This window comes from Lepidochelys kempii, chromosome 1 (assembly GCF_965140265.1).
Source record: "Lepidochelys kempii isolate rLepKem1 chromosome 1, rLepKem1.hap2, whole genome shotgun sequence".
Lineage (NCBI taxonomy): Eukaryota > Metazoa > Chordata > Testudines > Cheloniidae > Lepidochelys > Lepidochelys kempii.
In genome coordinates this window covers 124,426,190-124,448,936 of record NC_133256.1, presented here as the reverse complement: position 1 = coordinate 124,448,936, position 22,747 = coordinate 124,426,190, and the positions used below count along the sequence as shown (strand labels likewise).

The window sequence follows — 22,747 nt, the reverse complement described above, 5'->3', positions numbered from 1 at the left end:
TTTCCTTCAGCACTCTGTGAGAGATCCTCTTGCCTTTGTTGTTTAAATAAGCTAATTTTGCACTAGATACAGATCACACTGGGTAGTTCACTTAATCTGATTGGTCAGGGGCTTCCCTAGCCTCTTCCCCAAGGGGGTTGGGGCTGAGGTGTGTTGTTCTGTCCCATCTAGTGGCACGGAGACCATGTAGAGAGAGAGAGATAAAATTAGTCTGCTTTACAGCCTTAGCTAACAGCCAGTTGGCTTTTAGCTCATGCAGTAGAGGCTCGTGCACTAAGCTCTAGAGGTCCCACTTTCGATCCCACCCCCCCAAGACTGGGTTCTGTTGGCATTATGTTGTGACAGTGCCAAATTATTATTATGAATTACTGTGATTGATATGAATGACTGTAGTGAGCATGAGTTTGGTATGGCTTGGTACATCTGAATTTGCGAGAGGATTCTGGGAGCAGGGTTCTCTTGGCATCAGACAGTTGGTACTGAAATTTACTGAGAGTGTTGAAATTGGTTAATCAGAGACTCTATCTGTGTGTGTGTGTTTCAACTTGAAACTTTGGTCATATCAGCTGTTGGGCAGCTCGCAAAACTAAAGACAACACAAAAGACGTGATCAATGAGCTTGGAATATAATGAGCTGGATCAAAATGACCCTTTTGGATGGCAACACATTAAGAGCTCAAATGAGTGATTGATGAGAGGGCAACCGTCAACTGATCTTTGGTCTCTATCTGTTTTGCAGTCCCTTCTAAAATATAATTCGAAATACCAGTAATGAAACACCCACAGGCATATTTCTGGGACATGTGACTCCTTTGAGAGCAAGGGGTATAAGTACTAAGAATATCATATGTGCGGTGTTAATTGGTTAGTTAGTTCCACAATTAACATCTGAAGAGGTCTGTGATGCTGTAAGAGAGAGAGCCTTGGGGTAGCCAAAACCCTGCTTCAGGGGACATTTGACAAGACCAAGTACTTGAGAAGGAAAGAGAAGAGAAGAAAAGAAATCCCCAGCTAGGACTTGTAGCTATACCTGCTTTGTTTGCCAATCAGGATACTGTGCAAGGCCAACATAGTTACTGAGGGTTTACGCTTGGGAAATTGAGGCTTATTAGGACGAGCTATTGTTAGGGCCCTACCAAATTCACGGCCACGAAAAATGTATCACGGACCATGAAAACTGGTCTCCCTCCATTAAATCTGATCTTTTGTGTGCTTTTACCCTATGGGCGTTGCTGCCTTCAGAGCTGTGTGGCTGGAGAGTGGCAGCTGCTGACTGAAGGCCCAGCTCAGCAGGCAGCGGCACAGAAGTAAGGGTGGCAATACCATATCATGCTGCAACACCCCCTACAATAACCTTGCGGCCGCCCCCCCCACACACACACACAAGCAGTGTTCCCTCTAATTTTTGACATCCACGTGCAGAATGAATTTTGTTATGTGCACCAATATGGAGGTGATGTGTGACACACCACTTTCATACTGGTGCACATAACAAAATTTATGTGGTGGGGGTGGGGCTGAGGCTTTCGGAGTGGGAGAGTGGGCTCAGAGCTGGGGCAGAGGGAATGTGGTGGGGGTTGGGGTATGTGCGAGGAGTGAGGGCTCTGGCTGGGGGTCAGAGCTTTGCGGTGGGGCTGGGGATGAGGGGTTAGGGTGTGGGAGGGGGCTCAAGGCTAGAGCAGAGGGTTAGGGTGCAGGGAGGGTGCAGGCTCTGGGTTGGGGCCTGGAATGAGGGGTTTGGGGTGCAGGCTGCCCTGGGGCTGCAGTGGGGAGAGAGGACTCCTCCAGCCCTCTCTTGCCACAGCAACTCAGAGCTGAGGGAGGGGCTCCTCTCCCAGACCACAGCAAGTCCGGGCAGGTCTGTGTTGGGGGTAGGGGTGGGGCTCCTCTCACTACCGCAGCAGATCCGTGCTGGGGCTGGCAGGGAGAGGCATCTCTCCCCGCACCATCCTGAACCCCTGTGTGGGCTTAATAGGCCGATATGTGGCCGCGCAGCTTAGAGGGAACTTAGCCCACAACTACTTTTTGGGTCAGGACCCCTACAATTAGAAATGTCTTGAAATTTCTGATTTAAATAGCTGAAATCATGAAATGTATGATTTTTAAAATCCTATGACCGTGAAATTGGCTAGACTGGACCATGAATTTGGGAGGGCCCTATGTATTGTATAACCTCTTACGGCTTGTGTGATTCTTTCTCAAATAAACTGCAGAGCATTGAGCAAATTGAATCCAAATTTTCACTGGTATCGGTTACAATCTGCCCAGCTGTGGGCCACTAAAGATCTGTTTCAATAAGGTGGACCTTAGCCCCCCTCTCCATGAGACCCTGACCCTCTCTGTGGCACCACCATTGTCCCGCCCCCACCCGCGCTGCCTGGACTTACCTCTGAGCTGCTGCTGGAGGTGGGCACCTGGACAGTAGCTGCCGCTTTGTCTGCTCTGCTTTCAGAGCCTGGTGGCCACAGAGCAGGAACTGCTCTGTGGGGTGGGCTACAGGGGGCCAAGGCAAATTTTAGAGTGGGTATAATCCCCTGCAAGCCCCTCTCTTCCCTTATCACTACCCCTATTATTAGTTGTGAGAAAGCTATGTTATAAAAAACACACTAGGAAGGCAATGTAAGTGTATGTAACATGTTGGACAGAAGAAATCTGATGAGGTTCAACAAGGATAAGTGCAGGGTCCTGCACTTAGGATGGAAGAACGCAATGCACCGTTACAGACTAGGGACCGAATGGCTCGGCAGCAGTTCTGCGGAAAAGGACCTAGGGGTGACAGTGGATGAGAAGCTGGATATGAGTCAGCAGTGTACCCTTGTTGCCAAGAAGGCCAATGGCATTTTGGGTTGTATAAGTAGAGGCATAGCCAGCAGATCGAGGGATGTGATCGTTCCCCTCTATTCGACATTGGTGAGGCCTCATCTGGAGTACTGTGTTCAGTTTTGGGCCCCACGCTACAAGAAGGATGTGGAGAAATTGGAGAGAGTCCAGCAAAGGGCAACAAAAATGGTTAGGGGACTGGAACACATGAGTTATGAGGAGAGGCTGAGGGAACTGGGATTGTTTAGTCTGCAGAAGAGAAGAATGAGGGGGGATTTGATAGCTGCTTTCAACTACCTGAGAGGTGGTTCCAAAGAGGATGGTTCTAGACTATTCTCAGTGGTAGAAGAGGACAGGACAAGGAGTAATGGTCTCAAGTTGCAGTGGGGGAGGTTTAGGTTGGATATTAGGAAAAACTTTTTCACTAGGAGGGTGGTGAAACACTGGAATGCGTTACCTAGGGAGGTGGTAGAATCTCCTCTCTTAGAAGTTTTTAACGTCAGGCTTGACAAAGCCCTGGCTGGGATGATTTAATTGGGGATTGGTCCTGCTTTGAGCAGGGGGTTGGACTAGATGACCTCCTGAGGTCCCTTCCAACCCTGATATTCTATGATAAGACACAGAAAATATTAATTTAATTAATAACAGTATTCTGTACATTTATACATAGCCCAGAATCCTTGTAATAACTTAGGCCTAAACTTAGGTTGAGTGTCATGAGCAACAGTAGAAGTAAGCCAGGGCAGAAGGCAAAAGTGCCTGAGAGCAGCCTCTGGCCTGAGTGTCCACTCATCACGGCGCACCAGCCAGCGCAGGTGGAGGGACCGGGGTGCCCCACAGTGGCACGGACTGACTGGTTGAAGAATTTAAATCAGCCAGTTACTTCTGTTAGGTTTCTCGCTGTTCTTTGGCTCTCTGTCTATAAAGTACAGACCGGAGAATCACTATGTATTTTATCAGCCAAAATAGCATTTTAAAAGCTAATGAGAAGTTACAGAAAGCAAAATAAAGATGTTTAGATGATAGCGTTTACAAAATGTCAAAAACCTGAACAGGGGATGTTACAGTCTATCAAGACATAATAAATCAGTTACATTAATTCAGGGTCTAATCATAACCATGGTACAACGGCAAACTTCTGTCCTAGTTCTATGCTGTTCTGAGTGGGTGATTTTAGCACCAGTGTGGAACTAACGCTCATTAAATATAGATCCATATTTATCTCCAGTCAAGTTTATCTGCCTGTGGATTTATGGAGTTGCTCATGTCAGTTCAACCACACAAGTCTAAAGCAGAATTTAGAAATTCAGACCAATAATCCCAGATCAGTTCAAAATTACCTTTTCCAGGTATATTTCACCAAGCATTGCCACCTATACGGCACAAAACTATCACTTGTTATACCCAAAATGTAATATGCAGGTATCATTCTGAAGCTATTTTAATTTTTCTGGAATTTCACCGGTATTGTAAACTTTAAACAGAGATTTAAATAAATGGGGAAATCTTTGGTTTATGAACCAGTTCACATATGCTGCTTTTTTTTTTTCTGTCTGCCTATGAAACTGTGGATTCTCTTGACCATAAAAAGCTTTATGTGATTTCTAAGCTGAACTCTTTGAAACACTCAGGGTTTCTCATAGTTCGTTTTTGTTGTAGGCAAGCACAGTTTCCTGTAACAAATAGCAGTAGTAGGCTTATTTAGTGTAATTAGTTTCTCCAGCCTCAGTACTCTCAACTACTTACAAATTTAATGTAATTTCCAGACGAGGCTAAACTTGTAAGTGAAATACAGCTAACAAAACATCATGCGTTTTAGTCACTTGGGCCTTGTCTACACATTAACCAGCATAGCTATTGCAGAATAAGCTATTCCACAATAGTGCCTCATGAACACTCTGTTTCAGAATAAAAGTATACCCCAATTATCCAAAGGTTGCTGGAGACACACAGCCTAAATTTAGACCTAAATTATTACAAGGATTCTGGCCTATGTGTGGATGTGTAGAATGTTATTATTTAGTAAAGCCATATTTTCTCTGTCTTCACTACATAGTGCAACTACACACAGGTTACATGCACATACAATTACCCTTCTATTGTATTCTCTGAGCATGTCTGTCTTTAGAAGCTTGTGCCACCTCTTTGGCTGAAGTTTAAGGAGAGTAGATGAACCTCCTGAAGAGGTCAAAAGCAGAAGTCAGCACTGAGAGAGAGGGGTTTACATTGCACTGTCCTACTTTAAAAGAATGCTATGCTTGAACATTCAGAAGTCATGGCGTGACTATTGCGGATGAACTCACAACCTTAACTCTGTTCATTGTGTGTTTGCACAACACAAACTGTAATGGCATATTGAGCTGCTATTTCTCCAGTAGCACAATATGTCATATAGTGTTTTCTACAGTGTTAGATACACATATCATCTTCTGCACAGTGTACCACTCTGTGTATACCAGAGTCCATTCGAGTTAGTTACATCCAAGATACTGTAGAATCTTTCTCTTAGTCATAAAAAGTTCCTTTCATTAGCTCAGCTTCCCCTGCTGGGATCTTATCAATCCCTTCTTCCTTTTATTAATAAGGGGGATTATACCACCTCACATGGTAGCAACATGGAAGGAAGGAGATAGAGGGACAACTTGCACCCACCTTCTACTATGGGTCCAGCTAGGGGATACGAAACAATAGGGCTGATTGCCCCATAACTCAAACTACCCTGAATTTTCTTCTTGGGGCCTCTTCATATGCAACCAACCTACACCTCCTCCTTATTAGCCCTTTCCTGGCTAGGTGTTACTCGTTAGTGAAGCAGTTGGACCCACATCTGCTTTCCCTGAAGTCTCTCTCTTGATTAATCCCAGGCTGCCCTTATATCTCCCAGAAGGCCTGGTTCTTAGTCACATGGTCTCCAACACATGACTTCTGTACTCATCCCCTTCATCTGGGGAGGCAAGCTAAAGTGTCACACATGAGACTGAATCCCAACCATTGTTCCCTCTAAGCTGTGCGCGTGTGTGCGGGCGCCCACAGATCCTAAACCCCACACACACGGCGAAACACCGCACGCACAACAATTTAAACAGAAGAAATTTTTTGCTCACACGGCCTGTCCAAAATTAGAGGGAACATTGATCCCAACCCCACTCTGCTTACCTCACCTCAAAAGGTGAATTCAGCCCAGGTCAAGGTGTCTGAGGGGTGACTTGCTTCCAGAAAAATTATCCTCCTAACTCCCAATACTCAGTGATCAGTGTTAGTATATAGGTCTGTTTGTTAGCCTGGGATAGAATTTGGGGTTTGACTTTTTGATACCCTTATACTAATATGTGTAAACAAAGGACAAAGACACTGTGATGTTGCTTCTGCCTAGTCAGCTGGATTTGTTAGTACAATGGGAACAGATAAGAGCAGTTAAAGTGTTACTCAGAGCATACTTTAAGATTGCCTCGACCCCTATCTCAAGGCAAAATCAAGCAACCAGGTGGGAGGGGCAAAGGGGCTTGGGGGGGGGGGAGCGATATAAAACACTAAAAGCCCAAAGAACTGCCAACCCAAGCACAACCTCATTCCTTACCCCTCCCATGGTGTACAAAAGGTGTGGGATGAAGACCCCCAGACTCAAAATGGAACATGACCAAAAATTGTAAGGGGTGGTACTGTGGGCGTGCATTGCAGGTATATTTGGGCCTGCTAAGAAGGAGGAGATGGGAATGGGGACACAGGCAACGGTCAGAGCTGGGAAGGGGAATGTGGGGTAAATGCTCTGCGGCGTCAGGGCTGGGAACAGAACACTGGAAAACAGACTCTGCCGGCGTGTAGAGCTATGGACATGCTTGCTTGGAACTAACCCCAATAAACATCACTTTGCCTACACTTCAGATTTGCTGTCTGCGCAACAAGAACCAGGGAAGTGGGAGGTTGAAGGGAAAGTCCTCTAACAATCAGTTGATACTCAGCTGGAATAAGAGTTTTTATTCCTTCCAAAACTCCCGTTTTTTAAATTATGCTTACCACAGCAACTTTGGTTAGCGTAATGATCGGTGCAGACAGCACCTCCACTAACATACAGTGCTGCATTTCTGTTTTAGTGTGAAGCTGTAGTCTTGTATATTGTTATGTGTTGTGTCTGGTCTGGGGAGATTAGTGGGCAGTCAAGTCCTGCCTGTATGTGCTAGAGTCCAGTGGTGAGCTGGAGCTGGTTTGCACTGGTTCGCGCGAACCGGTTGTTAAATTTTGAACCAGTTTTAGAACCGGTTGTTAAAAATTGTTACGGCTCCCTGAGCTCCCGGCCGGGGAGGCTCCCCCGGCCCCTCCCCCGTCTTCCCCCCTCTCCCAGAGCCTCAGCGTGCCACGCCCCTGGCACCAGTGCTCTGGACCGCTCCCCTGCAGCGCCTGCCGCTTTGAGCAGCATGGTCAGGGGGTGGGGCTGCGAGCTCCAGTGGGCCGCGTGGCATCCATACACGCTGCCCTGAGCAGCATGGTAAGGGGGCTGGGCCGGGGCTGGGAGGAGGGGTTGGATAAGGGGCAGGGAGCAGTTGGAGGGGTCGGAGGTTCTGGGGGGGCGGGCAGGGGACGGGGAACGGGTTGGGTAGGCGTGGGAGTTCCGGGGGTTCTGTCAAGCAGGGCCGGTGCAACCACTAGGTGGACTAGGCGGCTACCTAGGGCACCAAGTGGTGGGGGGTCGCCAAAAAGCGGTGCCCGCCCCCATATTTTTAAAACAGTGGAGCACAAGGCTGCCTGGCTCCAGAGGGGACGCCTGCGGCGTGGCCAGTCCCTCCCCCCGGGGGAGCAGCTGGCGGTGGAGCAGGGAAGAGGAGGGTCTAGCAGTAGCAGCTGTGCCTTCTTCCCCATGCCATGGGCCGAGCCAGGCTCCCCGCCGCCCCTGGGAATCTCGGTGGCAGCCCGCCGCCGAGAGCCCCAGGGGTGGCAGGGAGCCTGGCTTGGGCGCAGGGGGGGCTGTCTGCCTGCACCGCCGCTGAGAGCCCCGGGGGCAGCAGGGAGCCCAGCTTGGCCCGCGGCGCAGGGAAGAAGGCGCAGCTGCGCTCTGCTCTTTGGGCGGAGAAGCTGGGTGTCTACTCTGCCTGCAAGGTACCTAGCCAGGCTGCGGGGAGCCGCACGGATCTGCTGAGCACCAGGGGGTGGGCAGGTCCAGTCCCTGGCCTGGGGAATGGTGTATGTGGGAGCAACCCGGGCACCCCTCCCCCAGCCAGTGCTACCCCCTCCAACACCCACCAACCAGCTCCTTCAATCCTGTGCAATCCCTGCACCAACAACCCACCCTGTCCCACCACTTTTGCCTCTGGGCAGCCTCCACCCAGCCACCCAGCCCCCACCCCCAGCAGCCAGCCATGGTCACCTTCACCCCGCATCAACCTCGGGACCCCCCAGCTCACCCCTCCCTGCCACCTTCACCCCCCCTGCAACAACCCCAGGCACATACACACCCCTGTCTGCCAGCCCCTTGCAACAACCCCCTGCTGACCACTTCTCCCTTGTGCCACTCCCTCCCTGCCACTGCATCCCCTGCAACAAGCCCCTTTTGCCTCTGTGCAATCTCTTCCCTGCCACTACACCCCCGCCTCCTCCACCTCTTGGCACATCGCTTAAATCAGAGCTTTTTATAGGGAACCGGTTGTTAAGATTTTGGCAGCTCATCACTGTGCTAGAGTAGCTACTTTAAGTGTTCTAGAAATTGCTTTGTATAAATGAGTATTACAATACTCTTATCTATATAAAAGTTTACTCCTTTTCTGGATCCAGCTAAGCTCCTGGACTCAGTGGTATCCTGTAGCATGAGTGCCACAGACAGTGTGGGGGGAAACACTTCATTTGATTAGTTTTGAATGTGATACTTTTCATTTTTTTTTTTTTGCCTCTGTTTTCACTAACAAGGTCAGCTCTCAGACTGCTGCGCTGGGCATCACAAAATGCGGAAGAGATGGCCAGCCCTCTGTGGAGATAGAGGCGGTTAGGGACTATTTAGAAAAGCTGGACATGCACAAGTCCATGGGGCCGGACGAGTTGCATCCGAGAGTGCTGAAGAAATTGGCGGCTGTGATTGCAGAGCCACTGGCCATTATCTTTGAAAACTCGTGGCGAACCGGGGAAGTCCCGGATGACTGGAAAAAGGCTAATGTAGTGCCAATCTTTAAAAAAGGGAAGAAGGAAGATCCTGGGAACTACAGGCCAGTCAGCCTCACCTCAGTTCCTGGAAAAATCATGGAGCAGGTCCTCAAAGAATCAATCCTGAAGCACTTGCATGAGAGGAAAGTGATCAGGAACAGCCAGCATGGATTCACCAAGGGAAGGTCATGCCTGACTAATCTAATCACCTTTTATGATGAGATTACTGGTTCTGTGGATGAAGGGAAAGCAGTGGATGTATTGTTTCTTGACTTTAGCAAAGCTTTTGACACGGTCTCCCATAGTATTCTTGTCACCAAGTTAAGGAAGTATGGGCTGGATGAATGCACTATAAGGTGGGTAGAAAGCTGGCTAGATTGTCGGGCTCAACGGGTAGTGATCAATGGCTCCATGTCTAGTTGGCAGCCGGTATCAAGTGGAGTGCCCCAAGGGTCGGTCCTGGGGCCGGTTTTATTCAATATCTTCATAAATGATCTGGAGGATGGTGTGGATTGCACTCTCAGCAAATTTGCAGATGATACTAAACTGGGAGGAGTGGTAGATACGCTGGAGGGGAGGGATAGGATACAGAAGGACCTAGACCAATTGGAAGATTGGGCCAAAAGGAATCTGATGAGGTTCAATAAGGATAAGTGCAGGGTCCTGCACTTAGGACGGAAGAACCCAATGCACAGCTACAGACTAGGGACCGAATGGCTAGGCAGCAGTTCTGCGGAAAAGGACCTAGGGGTGACAGTGGACGAGAAGCTGGATATGAGTCAGCAGTGTGCCCTTGTTGCCAAGAAGGCCAATGGCATTTTGGGATGTATAAGTAGGGGCATAGCGAGCAGATCGAGGGACGTGATCGTTCCCCTCTATTCGACATTGGTGAGGCCTCATCTGGAGTACTGTGTCCAGTTATGGGCCCCACACTTCAAGAAGGATGTGGATAAATTGGAGAGAGTCCAGCGAAGGGCAACAAAAATGATTAGGGGACTGGAACACATGAGTTATGAGGAGAGGCTGAGGGAGCTGGGATTGTTTAGCCTGCAGAAGAGAAGAATGAGGGGGGATTTGATAGCTGCTTTCAACTACCTGAAAGGGGGTTCCAAAGAGGATGGCTCTAGACTGTTCTCAGTGGTAGCAGATGACAGAACGAGGAGTAATGGTCTCAAGTTGCAGTGGGGGAGGTTTAGATTGGATATTAGGAAAAACTTTTTCACTAAGAGGGTGGTGAAACACTGGAATGCGTTACCTAGGGAGGTGGTAGAATCTCCTTCCTTAGAGGTTTTTAAGGTCAGGCTTGACAAAGCCCTGGCTGGGATGATTTAACTGGGAATTGGTCCTGCTTTGAGCAGGGGGTTGGACTAGATGACCTTCTGGGGTCCCTTCCAACCCTGATATTCTATGATTCTATGATTCTATGATTATACTGAGGTCCTCTTGTTGTTGTAATGTGAGACTGAATTAAACATCTGAAGAAACTGAAAGATGGCAAATCCTGACAAGAAAAAGTTCACTCCCTTTACACTGTATACATTTTCATAGAATCTCAGTGCATCCCACAGTATTCAGTACAGTGATGTACAGTTTATATTTGCAGAAAGAAAGCTGAGTACAAACCCAGATGGGTCAGACATTATGTTAAATATGCAAAAAATGGGGAAAGTACAAAGTCTGACAGAATTGAAAAATGTATAATGCAAGTAGTATAAGCTTTCCATATTGTTGCTTTCAGATGCTATTTCTTGTTAAATGTGTGTTAATTACTTTATTCCCACAGTTAGAGAGTCCAGAGCCAAACAGGAGTCACATTCAAGCTGGCAGACCGTCAATCCCTGTAGGCTCAACATACATAATGAATGAAAGTTCTAACAGTGTATTGTTGTACAGAGAAAGTGACAAGGTTAACTATGAGCTGGGTTCATTGCTGCAGTCTAGTAAAAGCTGATCACTCCACTGCATTCATACATCTAACAATAGACAAGAAAGAAGAGACAGAATTATTTTCTTCCTAAAATGGCATCATAGAGCTTTCCTGTTTTCTTGACTTGAATCTCTCTGAAACCAGCTGCAGTGAGGAGCTTGCTGTACTGGGATGGCGTTCGTTCTTTTCCTTCAGCCTGAACCAACATGTTCATAGAGTAAAGCTGGGTTTCTATAGGCCCAGTTTTGTCTTCATTCAAAAGTGTTTCAACCAGCAGCACTCCGCCCCCTGGTGGGATGAAGAGATTTAAAAACAAACACATTGATTTGTCAGAGGAGGATACTAAAGCTTATTTTCCAACTGCATTTTTAGGTATTTCCATAACCTTAGTAATCCCCCTTATACAAAAAGAAAAATCACGTTATATTGCTACAGTATTTAATGAAAGAGGGATGCGAGAGGGATTCTATGCATCAATTAACTTATTTCCTGTACTTCAAAGTAGAGAATGAAGGGGAACCTATTAGTTGGGATTGAAACGTTTATTTACTCTGGCAGAAATGAACCCCAGAGGTGTGGTTGCCAAGCCTCTCTGAAAATTAAGCCCTATGGCACCTAAAAATGCAGACTGGAAATTTTCAAAAATTGAAGAGGTGCCTGTCAACATCATTAGGCACCTAAATAACTTTAACTATCTGGCCTTCCATGTCTAAAGTGAAGTGCCCAAACCTAGAAACCAATTGTGAAAATGTTCACATTGGCCATTATTACTCACATGGCCTGGATACAAATCTCTGATTTAAAATGAGAAAAGTTTTCAATGTATGTTTCTTTACTTAGTCTTTCATTTAAATGGCCCTTCAAAAAAAAAAAGTCTAAAACAAATGATGCATATAAATCTCTATTTTGCAAAGAGGAGAACATACCAGGCTTGGAAGCCTTGTGAATTTTTGCTAGTAGCTGCATACACTTGTCATCTGCCCAGTCATGCAGGATTCTAGCCAAAATGTACAGGTCAGCTTCTGGAATTGGATCTTTAAAAAAATCTCCTGAAAAAAAAGAAAAACAATGCAAAAAAACAGGCCTGAATAGGCAAACATTTTAAATTTGGTATTGCAAAAAGTACAAGCTAGCTCTAAAACTACTCAAAAGACTTGCTGGGAAACTACATTCTTCTGGCTTGTCATGCTCACGACCAATGCAAAGCAGTGACTAACAGTGTAGGGCAAAAATTCTCAATGCTGTGTGGCAGTGTGAAGGGGGTATGCTTGTGTTAAGTGTGGAAGAAGCCTGAAAAAATGTAAGCAACCAAACATTTAAGAGACATATCTGATTCTTTGGAAACATTTTAGTGCTTCACAATTTCTCCGAAGAGACGGAAATGAACGTACATACAATGCAATAAAAAGAAAGTATGGTGAGAGTTCCCTAAACAAACCAGAAAAAGTTAATTTTCACCTCCTTCTACATCAATTTAATTTAAAAAACCTCCTCCAATCTAGGTAGTACCACAGTACAAATAAAGAAGATTCACAGCCCACTTAGGGGGCAAATCTCCCAGTATTGGATAATTGCTGATGTGCTCTTTATCCATCCACTTGAATACCAATTTAATTTCTCTCTCTCTCTCTTTCCTGTCTGCTTCACCCATATGAACCGTCTGTCACACTTCTCTGTCTTTGCTTTTAGGTCATTTCTCCCCCACCCCCTCCACTTTTTCCCCTTCTTCACTGCCAGGTCCCCTTTCTCTATCTCTCCCCTCCTCCTCCAATCCCCACCCCCCCAAAACTGACCATTTATTTTGATTTAAATAATAAAAATAGACATCTAAAAGCAAGATGCCTCAACACTCAATTTATATCGCAACAGGACCCCAACAGCATTTATCCCTTCAAACGTAGCATGGACGTCCTTATGGGCCTTTGTGGCCAGTCACATTGCACTAATCTAAACGACCTACTGTTTTCAACAATTTTGCACGCTTTGGACCTGCCCACAATTGTTCAGTGAAGCCGCATCCCCACCGCATGACACTGAAGGGCTAGGATGGACACAGCATGGAGTTTGTTTTTTAATTTTTACTTTGCTGTTTAATAGGGATGATGTTCAAGGCCTTGGTATAGACTTGCATCCTTGGCAACTAATAGCTTCTCCCAGGTGAGTAACCCAATCCACAGGGTGAACGTTGCTCAGTACACTCTGTTATCATCAAACATGGTCCCTTCAGCACATTTTTCTTTGCAGATGAGCACACACAAAATGAACCCAGTTTACCTTCATGGAAAGTGATCCGACGTTCTTCCGGGGGTACAAAACGCTCCTTTGCCACTTGCACTACTTTAGGTAGGTCATAAATTGTGACTGTAGAATTTGGGTACAAAGAAATACATTCCTGGGCCAAACCACCTGCACATCCTTATAGTGAAAGTGAAATACAGGGTAAATGCTCAAATATAACAATACTGGTCATTTTTATAATAGCTTCCATCTCAGAAACTTAAGACTGCAATGAACTCAGACTCATGCTGCCTTGTGAGATAGGTTAACGTTAGTATCCATTTTTACAGAAGGAGACACTGAAGTACAAACAAGGTAAGTGATTTGTTCATGGTCTCCCAGCCTCTCTTTGTCTTCTCTGAAATAGGACCCAGTTTTCCCTGCTCCCAGTCCTGTGATCTAACCACCAGCCTGTAAAGGGTATTGTTTTAATGGTGTGATGCAGCTATAGCTGGCTGGAAACTTTCAAAGGAAGAGTTTTTTCTTTCAAAAAATGAACATTTTGAATATGAAAATATTCTGAAATATTGACTTTTTCTAAGTTTTAGTTGTCATGGAATTTTTTAGGACTTTTTTTTTAAATGAATGCAGTTACTGGGCGTTTATTTCACTGAAAACCTGCATTTTGTTAAACAGGAAATGGAGATAACCATTTCAGTGTTTTCTATCAAACATGAGAAGTTAAACACATGAGATTGGGTCTCTTTTGAATACTACAAAACAGAAACCTCATTTTTTAATGAAAATATTCTGAAAAAATTTCAACCAGCATTACATGAAACTAAAAGCTAAAATACCAGTGACCTACCACAATAGATATTCCCCTTATCTAAAATCAACGAACCATGCTTCTGTTTTAAAGCTTCCATCTTCAATCATTAGGACGGCATATAGTAAATAATAAAGTCTATGAGTCTATAGTGCTATTAACCTATGAATATCAAAGCACTTCACAAAGGAGGCACAATCTCCATTGTAAGGCTGGAAAAATAAAGGCCCAGAGATGGGAAATGACTTGCTTCAGGTCATCCAGCCAACCAAGGGCAGAGCTGGGATAGAACCCAGGTCTCCTAAGTCCCAGGATGGTCACAATCAGTACAGTCCCTGCAGGAATGCATGAAAGTCTGCTGCAGTTTCCATGGTATGCAACCGATGAAGTGAGCTGTAGCTCACGAGAGCTCATGCTCAAATAAATTGGTTAGTCGCTAAGGTGCCACAAGTACTCCTTTTCTTTTTATGAAAAACTCTAGGCACACTTCGCTACAAGCTGGATTTCAAAAGCCCTTACCTCCTCCCATTAGGTTTACACCAAAAGCCAGGTCTTGGTATATAGAAAATGCCACAATGAGAAAAATAACTGAATTGTTAAAAATGGGAAAAATTCACATCCAATATTCACCATTCAAAACATTACCATATAGTTAAAGTTCAGGATGGGTTTTGTCTGTATTGTAAAACAAACCCCAGAGGGGAAAGAAACAGGTGAGGAGCATGAGTTGAGTTAGTTTACCTTAAAAGGACCGCATACGTCAAGGTTATTTCCCCCATGATATTTAAATTCATGTTTTTCTCACTGTTTACAACAATGAACTGAAAACTGACCTGGTTTCTCTGCTTTCGCTGCTTTTGCTCCATCCCACAAGCACATGGGTTTGTTCCTGCAGAGCTAGTCATTTGCATAAGACTGCAGGCAGTGAGCATTCAACAGCGGCCTGCTCCAAAGATCAGTGGAGTCAATGGGACAATTCCCCTCAACTATTTTAGGGTTTGGATTCAGACCGAAAAAGGGCACAGAAAGATTTACTGTATAAGGACTTTGCAAACAGAAAGAAGGGTGGGAGGGAAGCAAGTGGTCCAAATTTTGAGCCTACCAAATTTTATGGTGGCTCTTCAATGTTAATTCTATAAAAACAGCCACCAAGAACACTTTTAAATCCCTTGTAATAAAAACACTGATTCCAGTCTAGGAAGCAGAGGACTGAAATCTCAAGGCAACCAGTACATTTGTCTTGGGGAGAAGGCAGAAGGGGGGAAAGGGACTTTAAGTTGAGTTCAAGTGATGGGTGGGGTGTGGGACAATTTGGAAAGATTCCATGGCTATGAATACGTTAAGCTTCAGAATAACTAACTTACTTCCAGCTTGCCTGCCCTACCTTGCCAGCAACCCATCTGGCAAGCAGTTTTCCAGGATCCCCCAGCTCCCTGGCTCTTCAACTGCTCCTGTGGTGGGGTTGCCCCAGAGCAGAGCTCCCAAGAAGCATCTTTCATTTGAGAAACTTTGAAATATTCCCCCTCCAGGAACACTTTGGTGTTTCCAAAATGAAGTATTGCAGAATATCTCTTCTGCAAAAATGTTTGAGATTTTGGCTTTTCATCCCAGTTTGGGATACAGTTTATTTCTAAAACCTTGAAACTTTTGCAGTGTGAGATTCATTTTCCCAGCCAGATCTACTTAAAATGAAATAGTCGGAGGGCAGACCAGATCATGCTTATGGACCTTGATTCACCCAGGTGCTTAAGCACAGGCCTATCCTTAAATAAAAATGATAATTCCCATTGAGGCTGAATCAGGGCGATGGGCATGGAAGTAACCCAACAAATGTAGTCAAGAAAATTTTGAAATAATAATACATGACACTGAAAACATCATCAATCATCATCACAATCTGCAGCAGACCTTAATACATCAGTCGCATCATGAAAAGCACAGAAGTGATTGCGGTGTAACTGAAAATATCTGCAGAATTTTTACAGCCAAATTACAGGGCTATATTTGCTGCCATAAGGGAACTACACTGGCAGAGGCTGTTCTAATGGTATGCACAGCTCCAGGAGAAAATTGTCATCAATATTAATCGGAAAATCATAGGTAAGGCCATTGCAAGGAAGAGTAAGACACAGCTGAGGCATACTGAATGGCTTTAGAGGTTGAGAAGTGAAAATGGCCAGAACAGATTAGCCAGACTCATTTCTGCTTTCTGTGTTTTAGAAACTTGAGAGAGCAAAACAGCAGGGGAGAAATAGAAATGGAGATTGCGTGGTGCTGTAAATCCTGACAGGACTGAAACACAGAGACAACGGTAAAGCTTTTTTGTGGTAAGATGTATGTAGGCAATTCATCAACCTAAAGTCACTGAATGAAGTGAAGAATAGCCTGGAAGCTGTTCTGGCAGAATTTCTTAAGCAATGGCAAAAGAAAAACCTACCAATCATTGAGAAGGAAAATAAGCTGCTACTTAGATCTATGGGGTTCTTTAGACTGAGGAAAACATTCCGCTTTCTAATGCTTTTATCATTTTCATATTTTTATAGGACTTTGGCTCAAAATGTAAAATGCTTCCCTTGTGATTGATCCTGGCCATGAAGTCTGTTCTGTTTTTCCATTGCTCACACAGGTCGTAGAACAAGTGCAATATGTATCCATAGCTTACCAAAGAAAACAGTTCAAAGTTCTGATGACACTTACCTCCCAGATCATAAATGACCGTGAAAGCTGAAAGGTCAAATGCAGCAATCACATCTCTGCCACAAATACTCCAAATTGCATTTAAACCATACATGAATTTGATCATCTCTTCTTCTGATCTAGTCATTTAAAAGAACATTATTTGTAGCACAAGTAAATTATGACACATTTATTGGTGGCTAGCATATTACTCTTTCACGAACTATTATCTCAAATACTATATTAAACCCTGATTCTACGCCAGCATGCACAATAGACTACTGTGTCCACTATTAAAGAACTTACACTACTAGCTATTCAAAACGTTAAAAATAAATCCACCCTATTTCATATTCCTACATATTAATGAAACTTACCAGAAGAAAAACATGTTACACTTATCATCTAGCAGTGTGTTATGATGCTAAGCCTCAGGGTCCCCAGATGTTTTTCATTGAACGGAATTTTTCAGTATACCAACTATGGTACATAACAAGCTTTTCATGATAAGTTGCAAGTAAGAATTTTTTTCTTTGATACCAAAGTGACAAGCATATTAGAAAAAACAGATATTCTCAACACTGGATACCATTGAAATGACGGGGTTTTCATGTGAATAGGACTAATCATCATATTTCACCATCAAAATGGTAATACAAAATAGAAAAAAACATCGCAACACTAAATTGATTATTACCTGTAGAGAGCCCCAAAGAGGTCTTTTGATGAAACGCCAAATGCTCGCTCATACTGGTTTTTCCCATCTCTTAAAAAAAAGTTAGAAAATTGTGAGCATATTTTTGGTTTAACACCTTGCTGCATTGGTGGCAATTTTGGCTTATAAAGGTACTATTTTATTAAACTTATTAAGGAAAAAGGGAATCACCTGTGGCATTACCCTTTGTTTGATTTCTTGAATCATTCTGAAATCCACAACCAAAAGATTCAGAAAGGAAATCAACCTCTACTTTGTTATTATTTTATGTTCGTTATTGGACACCACTCGGAGGAAGGAAACACAACTGCTATTTGATGTACCAGAGACAGGGCTCAGATCCTCAGCTGGTGTAAATTGACATAGCTCCATAAAGAGCTGTGCTGACCTGTACCGGCTGAGATTCTGGCCCAATATACACTGACTTCCTTCCTCACTTTCTTCTGCCTTTGGCAACAAAACCAATTAGGATCCCTGCAAGCATCCCTCAGTCACTATTCATCATCATTTGCCTGGCCGAGGGCTTCCCTCCACAGAAACTGTTGTCATGATTAAATGTTCCCCTTGGGACACACCAAAGAAGCATAGTATAGAAGTGTATTTCCTGAATCTACAGTGAATTCATCCACTGAAGCACTAGTAAACATGTAATAATAGCAATACTTAGCACTTCAACATGCTTCTGAAACAATTACCAGTCAATGAGTATCATCAGCAGGCAGGACTGAACCTGGGACCTCTGGAGCTAAATGCAGGCCCCTCAAGCCACATAGCTGTTAGCTAACACTGTAGCAGATTCATTAATCTCCAAGTGATCTCAGTGCCACTATGTGGGACAGAGCACTACACCCAGGACGTGTCTGGGTTACATATGTCTTCATTTTCTACTGTTTCCCCAGAGACAAGCCTCTTCCTGAGAAGGTTCACAAATGTAGCAAAGTGCTTTACTGCACTGGGTGTTGGCACATGAATTTTGTGCAAACGACAAAAGATTTCATCTCCTTACCTCACAGCATCTGTCAGGTAGTGCCAGCACAAATAGATGGTTTTGGAGTAGTACATCAAATTATGATACTGAGACTTGGGACTTGATTTTGTAAGATAGAGGTTGGAAAGCTCTGTGTTCCTGTAAAAGGCTAAAAGGAAAAAGAAGGTAAGTTAACATTTACAAACTTGTCATTGTGCAAAGCCTGTTTTACAGCATAATCTTTATAACAAGAACAAGCTGTAGGAATGTAACCAAAGCAACAAAGAAACTGCAGGAGATTCCCCACTCTAGATAGACCAGAGATGGGGGAGGGCCCGGGGGCACGCATGCATAGCATACCATACCATGTCTACCCGTCAGATTCTGCAAGAACTGGAGTGAAGGATTCCAGAATGTTATAAGCACACTCCATCACTACCAGCACGTCTTTTGTGAAAGAGCAAGAGGAAAATGTATAAGCCACACGGCTGTGGTGACATCTCTTGCCACTATGCTTTTTAGTATGTATACTCAAAAGCTTCTTATTTCAGCAATAACACCTAACATACCAGTCTTTTTTTACCTGGTGAGGAAACCAATGGGGAGAGTTAAGTCCCCAGGACATAATACCACCCATTATCCCTAACTTGAATAGCTCAGACACTTCTGAGGCCATTTACTGCTACTGAATTTCAGTATTCTCGCTGGCTGATTATCGGAGTCATCTCACAGATGCAAAGCTTTGGACTCGTACCATGCTCACGATATGTCTTTAATGGACAGACATATGGGTTGCTATAGAATGTGTTCTCTCTCTTACAACAGAGGCAAACTCCCACTGAATTCAATGAGAGCCAGATTAGGCTTTAAATCTTTTCCTCAGCTGTCTGTGATGGGAAGACTGAGGTATGGGCAGCTCCAGGAAAGTCTCTGTGTGTGCTCTCCACGGGGGTGGCTGCCACGGAGGAGAAAAGTTCCTTTGAAGCATCCAGCTGAACTTCCATTAGCAGGGTGGATGCTGCCTCATTTAGGCTTCTGCAGCTGGGCTGTTTTCCATGGAAAGGGTGTAGGTGGCTTCTGAACTGGCCACAGATTTCTAAGGGCTTGTCCATATGTTGAAATGGACTGGAAAAGCTGTTTATTAGAGCTCCCTGTGCTGACACTATTTTTGTAGAATATCAGTATCCTTTTCCAATTTAGATTAATCCATTTTGGAAGTGAATCAAGCTAAACTGGAACAAGCCAAGCTAAATTGAAACAAACTAACTCTTATTCCAGAATAAGAGCATCCATCAGGGGAGCTACTGTGGAATGGCTATAGCACTTCAAGTTCCCCCTTCCTTACTCCAAAATAACTTCCCCATGTAGACATGGCCTAAGAGCAGAGAAGGTACTTGTAAAAAGGCCATTCTTCTTTTATGTTTATTTAGCAGTCCCTCTGCTATGCAAACACAGTAAGAATACTCTTTCTGACCCAGTGTACCAATGGGTTTATATTAATCCTGAGAGCACTGCTTGATTCCCATGGGGAGAAATGGCCCAACTTGATGATCACTTTAGATAAGCTATTACCAGCAGGAGAGTGGGGTGGGAGGAGGTATTGTTTCATGGTCTCTGTGTGTATATAATGTCTACTGCAGTTTTCACGGTATGCATCCGATGAAGTGAGCTGTAGCTCACGAAAGCTCATGCTCAAATAAATTGGTTAGTCTCTAAGGTGCCTTAAGTACTCCTTTTCTTTTTGCAAAGACAGACTAACACGGCTGTTACTCTGAAACCTTAAAACCAACAGTGATTGAATTGTTAGCCTTCTCCCTTCCTGACAACATTACCTCCTTCACTTTTCATTTCGACTCCCAGGAGCTTTAATCCCACACAGGCATCAAGTAACCGTTCCATTCCGCTGGCGCTGGTGCCCAAACGTTCAGCAATGGCATCTGAAGACAGGGGCCCTTCCGACTCCAGCAATAGATCAAACACTCCCAACTCACAGGCGGTAAACATAATCTGAAAGCAAACGGGGGTGGGGCAGGGGAGTAAGAGAAAGTGCAGATCCCCCCCAATAAGCAGCTCCTTAAGTGAGAAAATTTTACAAGAATTGTAAAAACCACCACTAAAGTGTTTTTCAACCATCGCAATGCTGTGATTAAACTGCAGTTGCTTTTAGCACTGAGGCCATTGCTTAAATTGCGCTGCTTCTTTCATTTCTGTTCCATGCTGATCTACCCATTAAATAATCACATATTCAGGCCAGGTATTGTGTATGCATTTTTTTGCCTTTATAGGTTTAGAACAGACCCTTACAATACCACATTTTAAAGGCACTGTGCTATGATTAATAGACTGATGATGTGACGTATTGTTAAAAAAAACTATGAAAGTCTCATGCAGCAAAACCAGAAACAATCCTAAAAGCTTTGGAGCCCTTAGATAGATCTAATAGCCTATCCCCAAATTGTAACAAATGTCTTTTTATATATGTCTTTCTATCTAGCATGGAACGCATAATGCTAGATTGCATATTTTATGGTCATAGAAAACGTTCACAAAAATGCCAGAGCGTGCCAGTTCTAATCTCCTGCTTGCCATGATCCTTTGTAAACCTCCACAGAGTTCCCCCTCTCCTTCTAAGAGATAACATAACACTATCCAGCAGAATCAAAATTACCTTCCGATTATCTTTCAAAAATATATTTTAAGAGTGTGAATTTGAAAAATATTGGCCATTCACTGCCTCTCTGGGTGCTTAGAAAACTGTTATTATTTGAACTAGCCTATATTCTCTCCACAGTGGAAAGGAGACTCATTGGGCATTTAATTCCCCACCACCACACACACACACACACACACACACACACCTATGAATGGTATTTCTTGTTTTGCTGTGTTGGCTTTTGACAGAGCAGGAAATATTAAATACTAATTGGAACACATGGTTTGTAAAAATATCTTCAAGGAGGGAAATGAAATCTCTGGGTTTCCACCTCTGCCTTACTACCATTCTGTTTCTTGAAAGACAGTCATTAAACTAGATCCGTTTTGCCCCCAAGGGATATAATCTGCCAGAATATAAATAAGCCACTGTGTTCTCTTTTGCAGCACAAGGTAAATACAGATATGCAAAATTCACTGTAGGTGAGTATATTTTTGCAAAACTGTGTTATCTGGAGTTAGATTTTGCAAAATCAAAACCAAGGGTCATTTGGATCTGTGGTCTGTTTATCCGAAAACCCAAAATTTAGAGGTATGTGGAGATATTCTCTTAGTAAAACAGACTGGCATGATTTTGGGTGATTTTAATTTAGCAAAACATCATTTGGAAGACTTTATAATAATACAACTTGGTGCAGACCTGGGTTCCCTTTACCCAAAACCCCAAAATTTAAGGAGCTGGATAAATTATCTCAGAGTTGGCCCATCTTTGAAGGTGACATTTCTTACAGGTTTTTTTCTGCAAACTTTCATCATGACTATTTCAAGATAAAATTTGACGAACTCCTAAGAGATTGAGGTTAAAATTGGAACCCCTTGTATTGAGTCTGTTCCTTTCTTGAGATTTAAAATAACCATCTAAATTGAGTTTGGAAATTTCTACCTACCTAGTTTTAATATAATTTCTAAGCATTATTTGTCATTCTTACCTTTGAGACTAAAAACCCATTGTTGTATTGAAATAAGATCTGAGGATAGTCAAGGTCTTGTGTGGAGCTCATTTTCCTTCAGCACTCTGTGAGAGATCTTCTTGCCTTCGTCATTTAAATAAGCCTCTTTTTCACTAAGTACAGATCACACTGGGGAGTTCACTTAACCTTATTAGTTGTGAGAAAGATGTTATTAAAACACACACATATTGGTTGAAGAATTTGAATCAACCAGTTACTTCTATTAGGTTTCTTGCTGTTCTTTGGCTCTGTCCATAAAGTACAGGCTGGAGAATTACTATGAATTTATGTATTTTATCAGCCAAAATAGCATTTTAAAAGCTAATGAGAAGTTAAAGAAAGCAAAATAAAGATGGTTAGATGATAGTGTTTACAATGTCGAAATCCTGAACAGGGGAGGTTACAGTTTATCAAGACGTAATAAATCAGTTACATTAATTCAGGGTCTAATCACAACCATGGTACAACGGCAAACTTTTATACTAGTTCTGTGCTGTTCTGAGTGGGTGATTTTGGCACCAGTGTGGAACTATGGGATCCTTAAATATAGATCCTTATTTATCTCAAATCAAGTTTATCAGCCAGTGAAATTATGGAATTGCTCATGTCAGTTCAACCACACAATTTTAAAGTAGAATTTTAAAATTTGGGCAAATGAATTATCAAACAATCCCTAAACAGCTCAAAATTACCTTTTCCAGGTATATATAGCCAAGCTTTGCCACTTATACCAGCACAAGACTATCTCCTATTATACGCAAAATATAATATGCAGGTATCATTTTGAAATTATTTTAATTTTTCTGGA

At 43.5% G+C, this 22,747-nt stretch overlaps 1 protein-coding gene across 2 annotated transcripts; it reads right to left on the bottom strand.

The window, feature by feature from the left end:
- Positions 1-10,613: 10,613 nt before the first annotated feature.
- ASMT (acetylserotonin O-methyltransferase) lies at positions 10,614-21,990 on the bottom strand. 2 transcript variants are annotated; one of them, XM_073327799.1, is made up of 8 exons: positions 21,919-21,990; positions 20,110-20,284; positions 18,317-18,446; positions 17,293-17,361; positions 16,617-16,735; positions 13,148-13,288; positions 11,800-11,922; positions 10,614-11,161 (listed from the first exon to the last, which is right to left on the bottom strand). In XM_073327799.1, the coding sequence occupies exons 1-8, from the start codon at positions 21,988-21,990 to the stop codon at positions 10,950-10,952; spliced, it is 1,041 nt and encodes a 346-aa protein (XP_073183900.1). In that variant the 3' UTR covers positions 10,614-10,949. The 2 variants fall into 2 exon arrangements, with proteins under 2 accessions (XP_073183900.1, XP_073183910.1); XM_073327809.1 differs by having other exon boundaries at positions 20,119-20,284.
- Positions 21,991-22,747: the final 757 nt, after the last annotated feature.

Bases quoted from the DNA above. Each gene is read 5' to 3' on its own strand.
- ASMT (XM_073327799.1), bottom strand. From the start codon at position 21,990: ATGAGCTCCACACAAGACCTTGACTATCCTCAGATCTTATTTCAATAC. The intron at 13,289-16,616 runs GTAAGTGTCATC...TTTCACTATAAG, and splicing joins GGTCATTTATGATCTGGGAG to GATGTGCAGGTGGTTTGGCC. The intron at 11,162-11,799 runs GTATGTTCTCCT...TCATCCCACCAG, and splicing joins TCACAAGGCTTCCAAGCCTG to GGGGCGGAGTGCTGCTGGTT.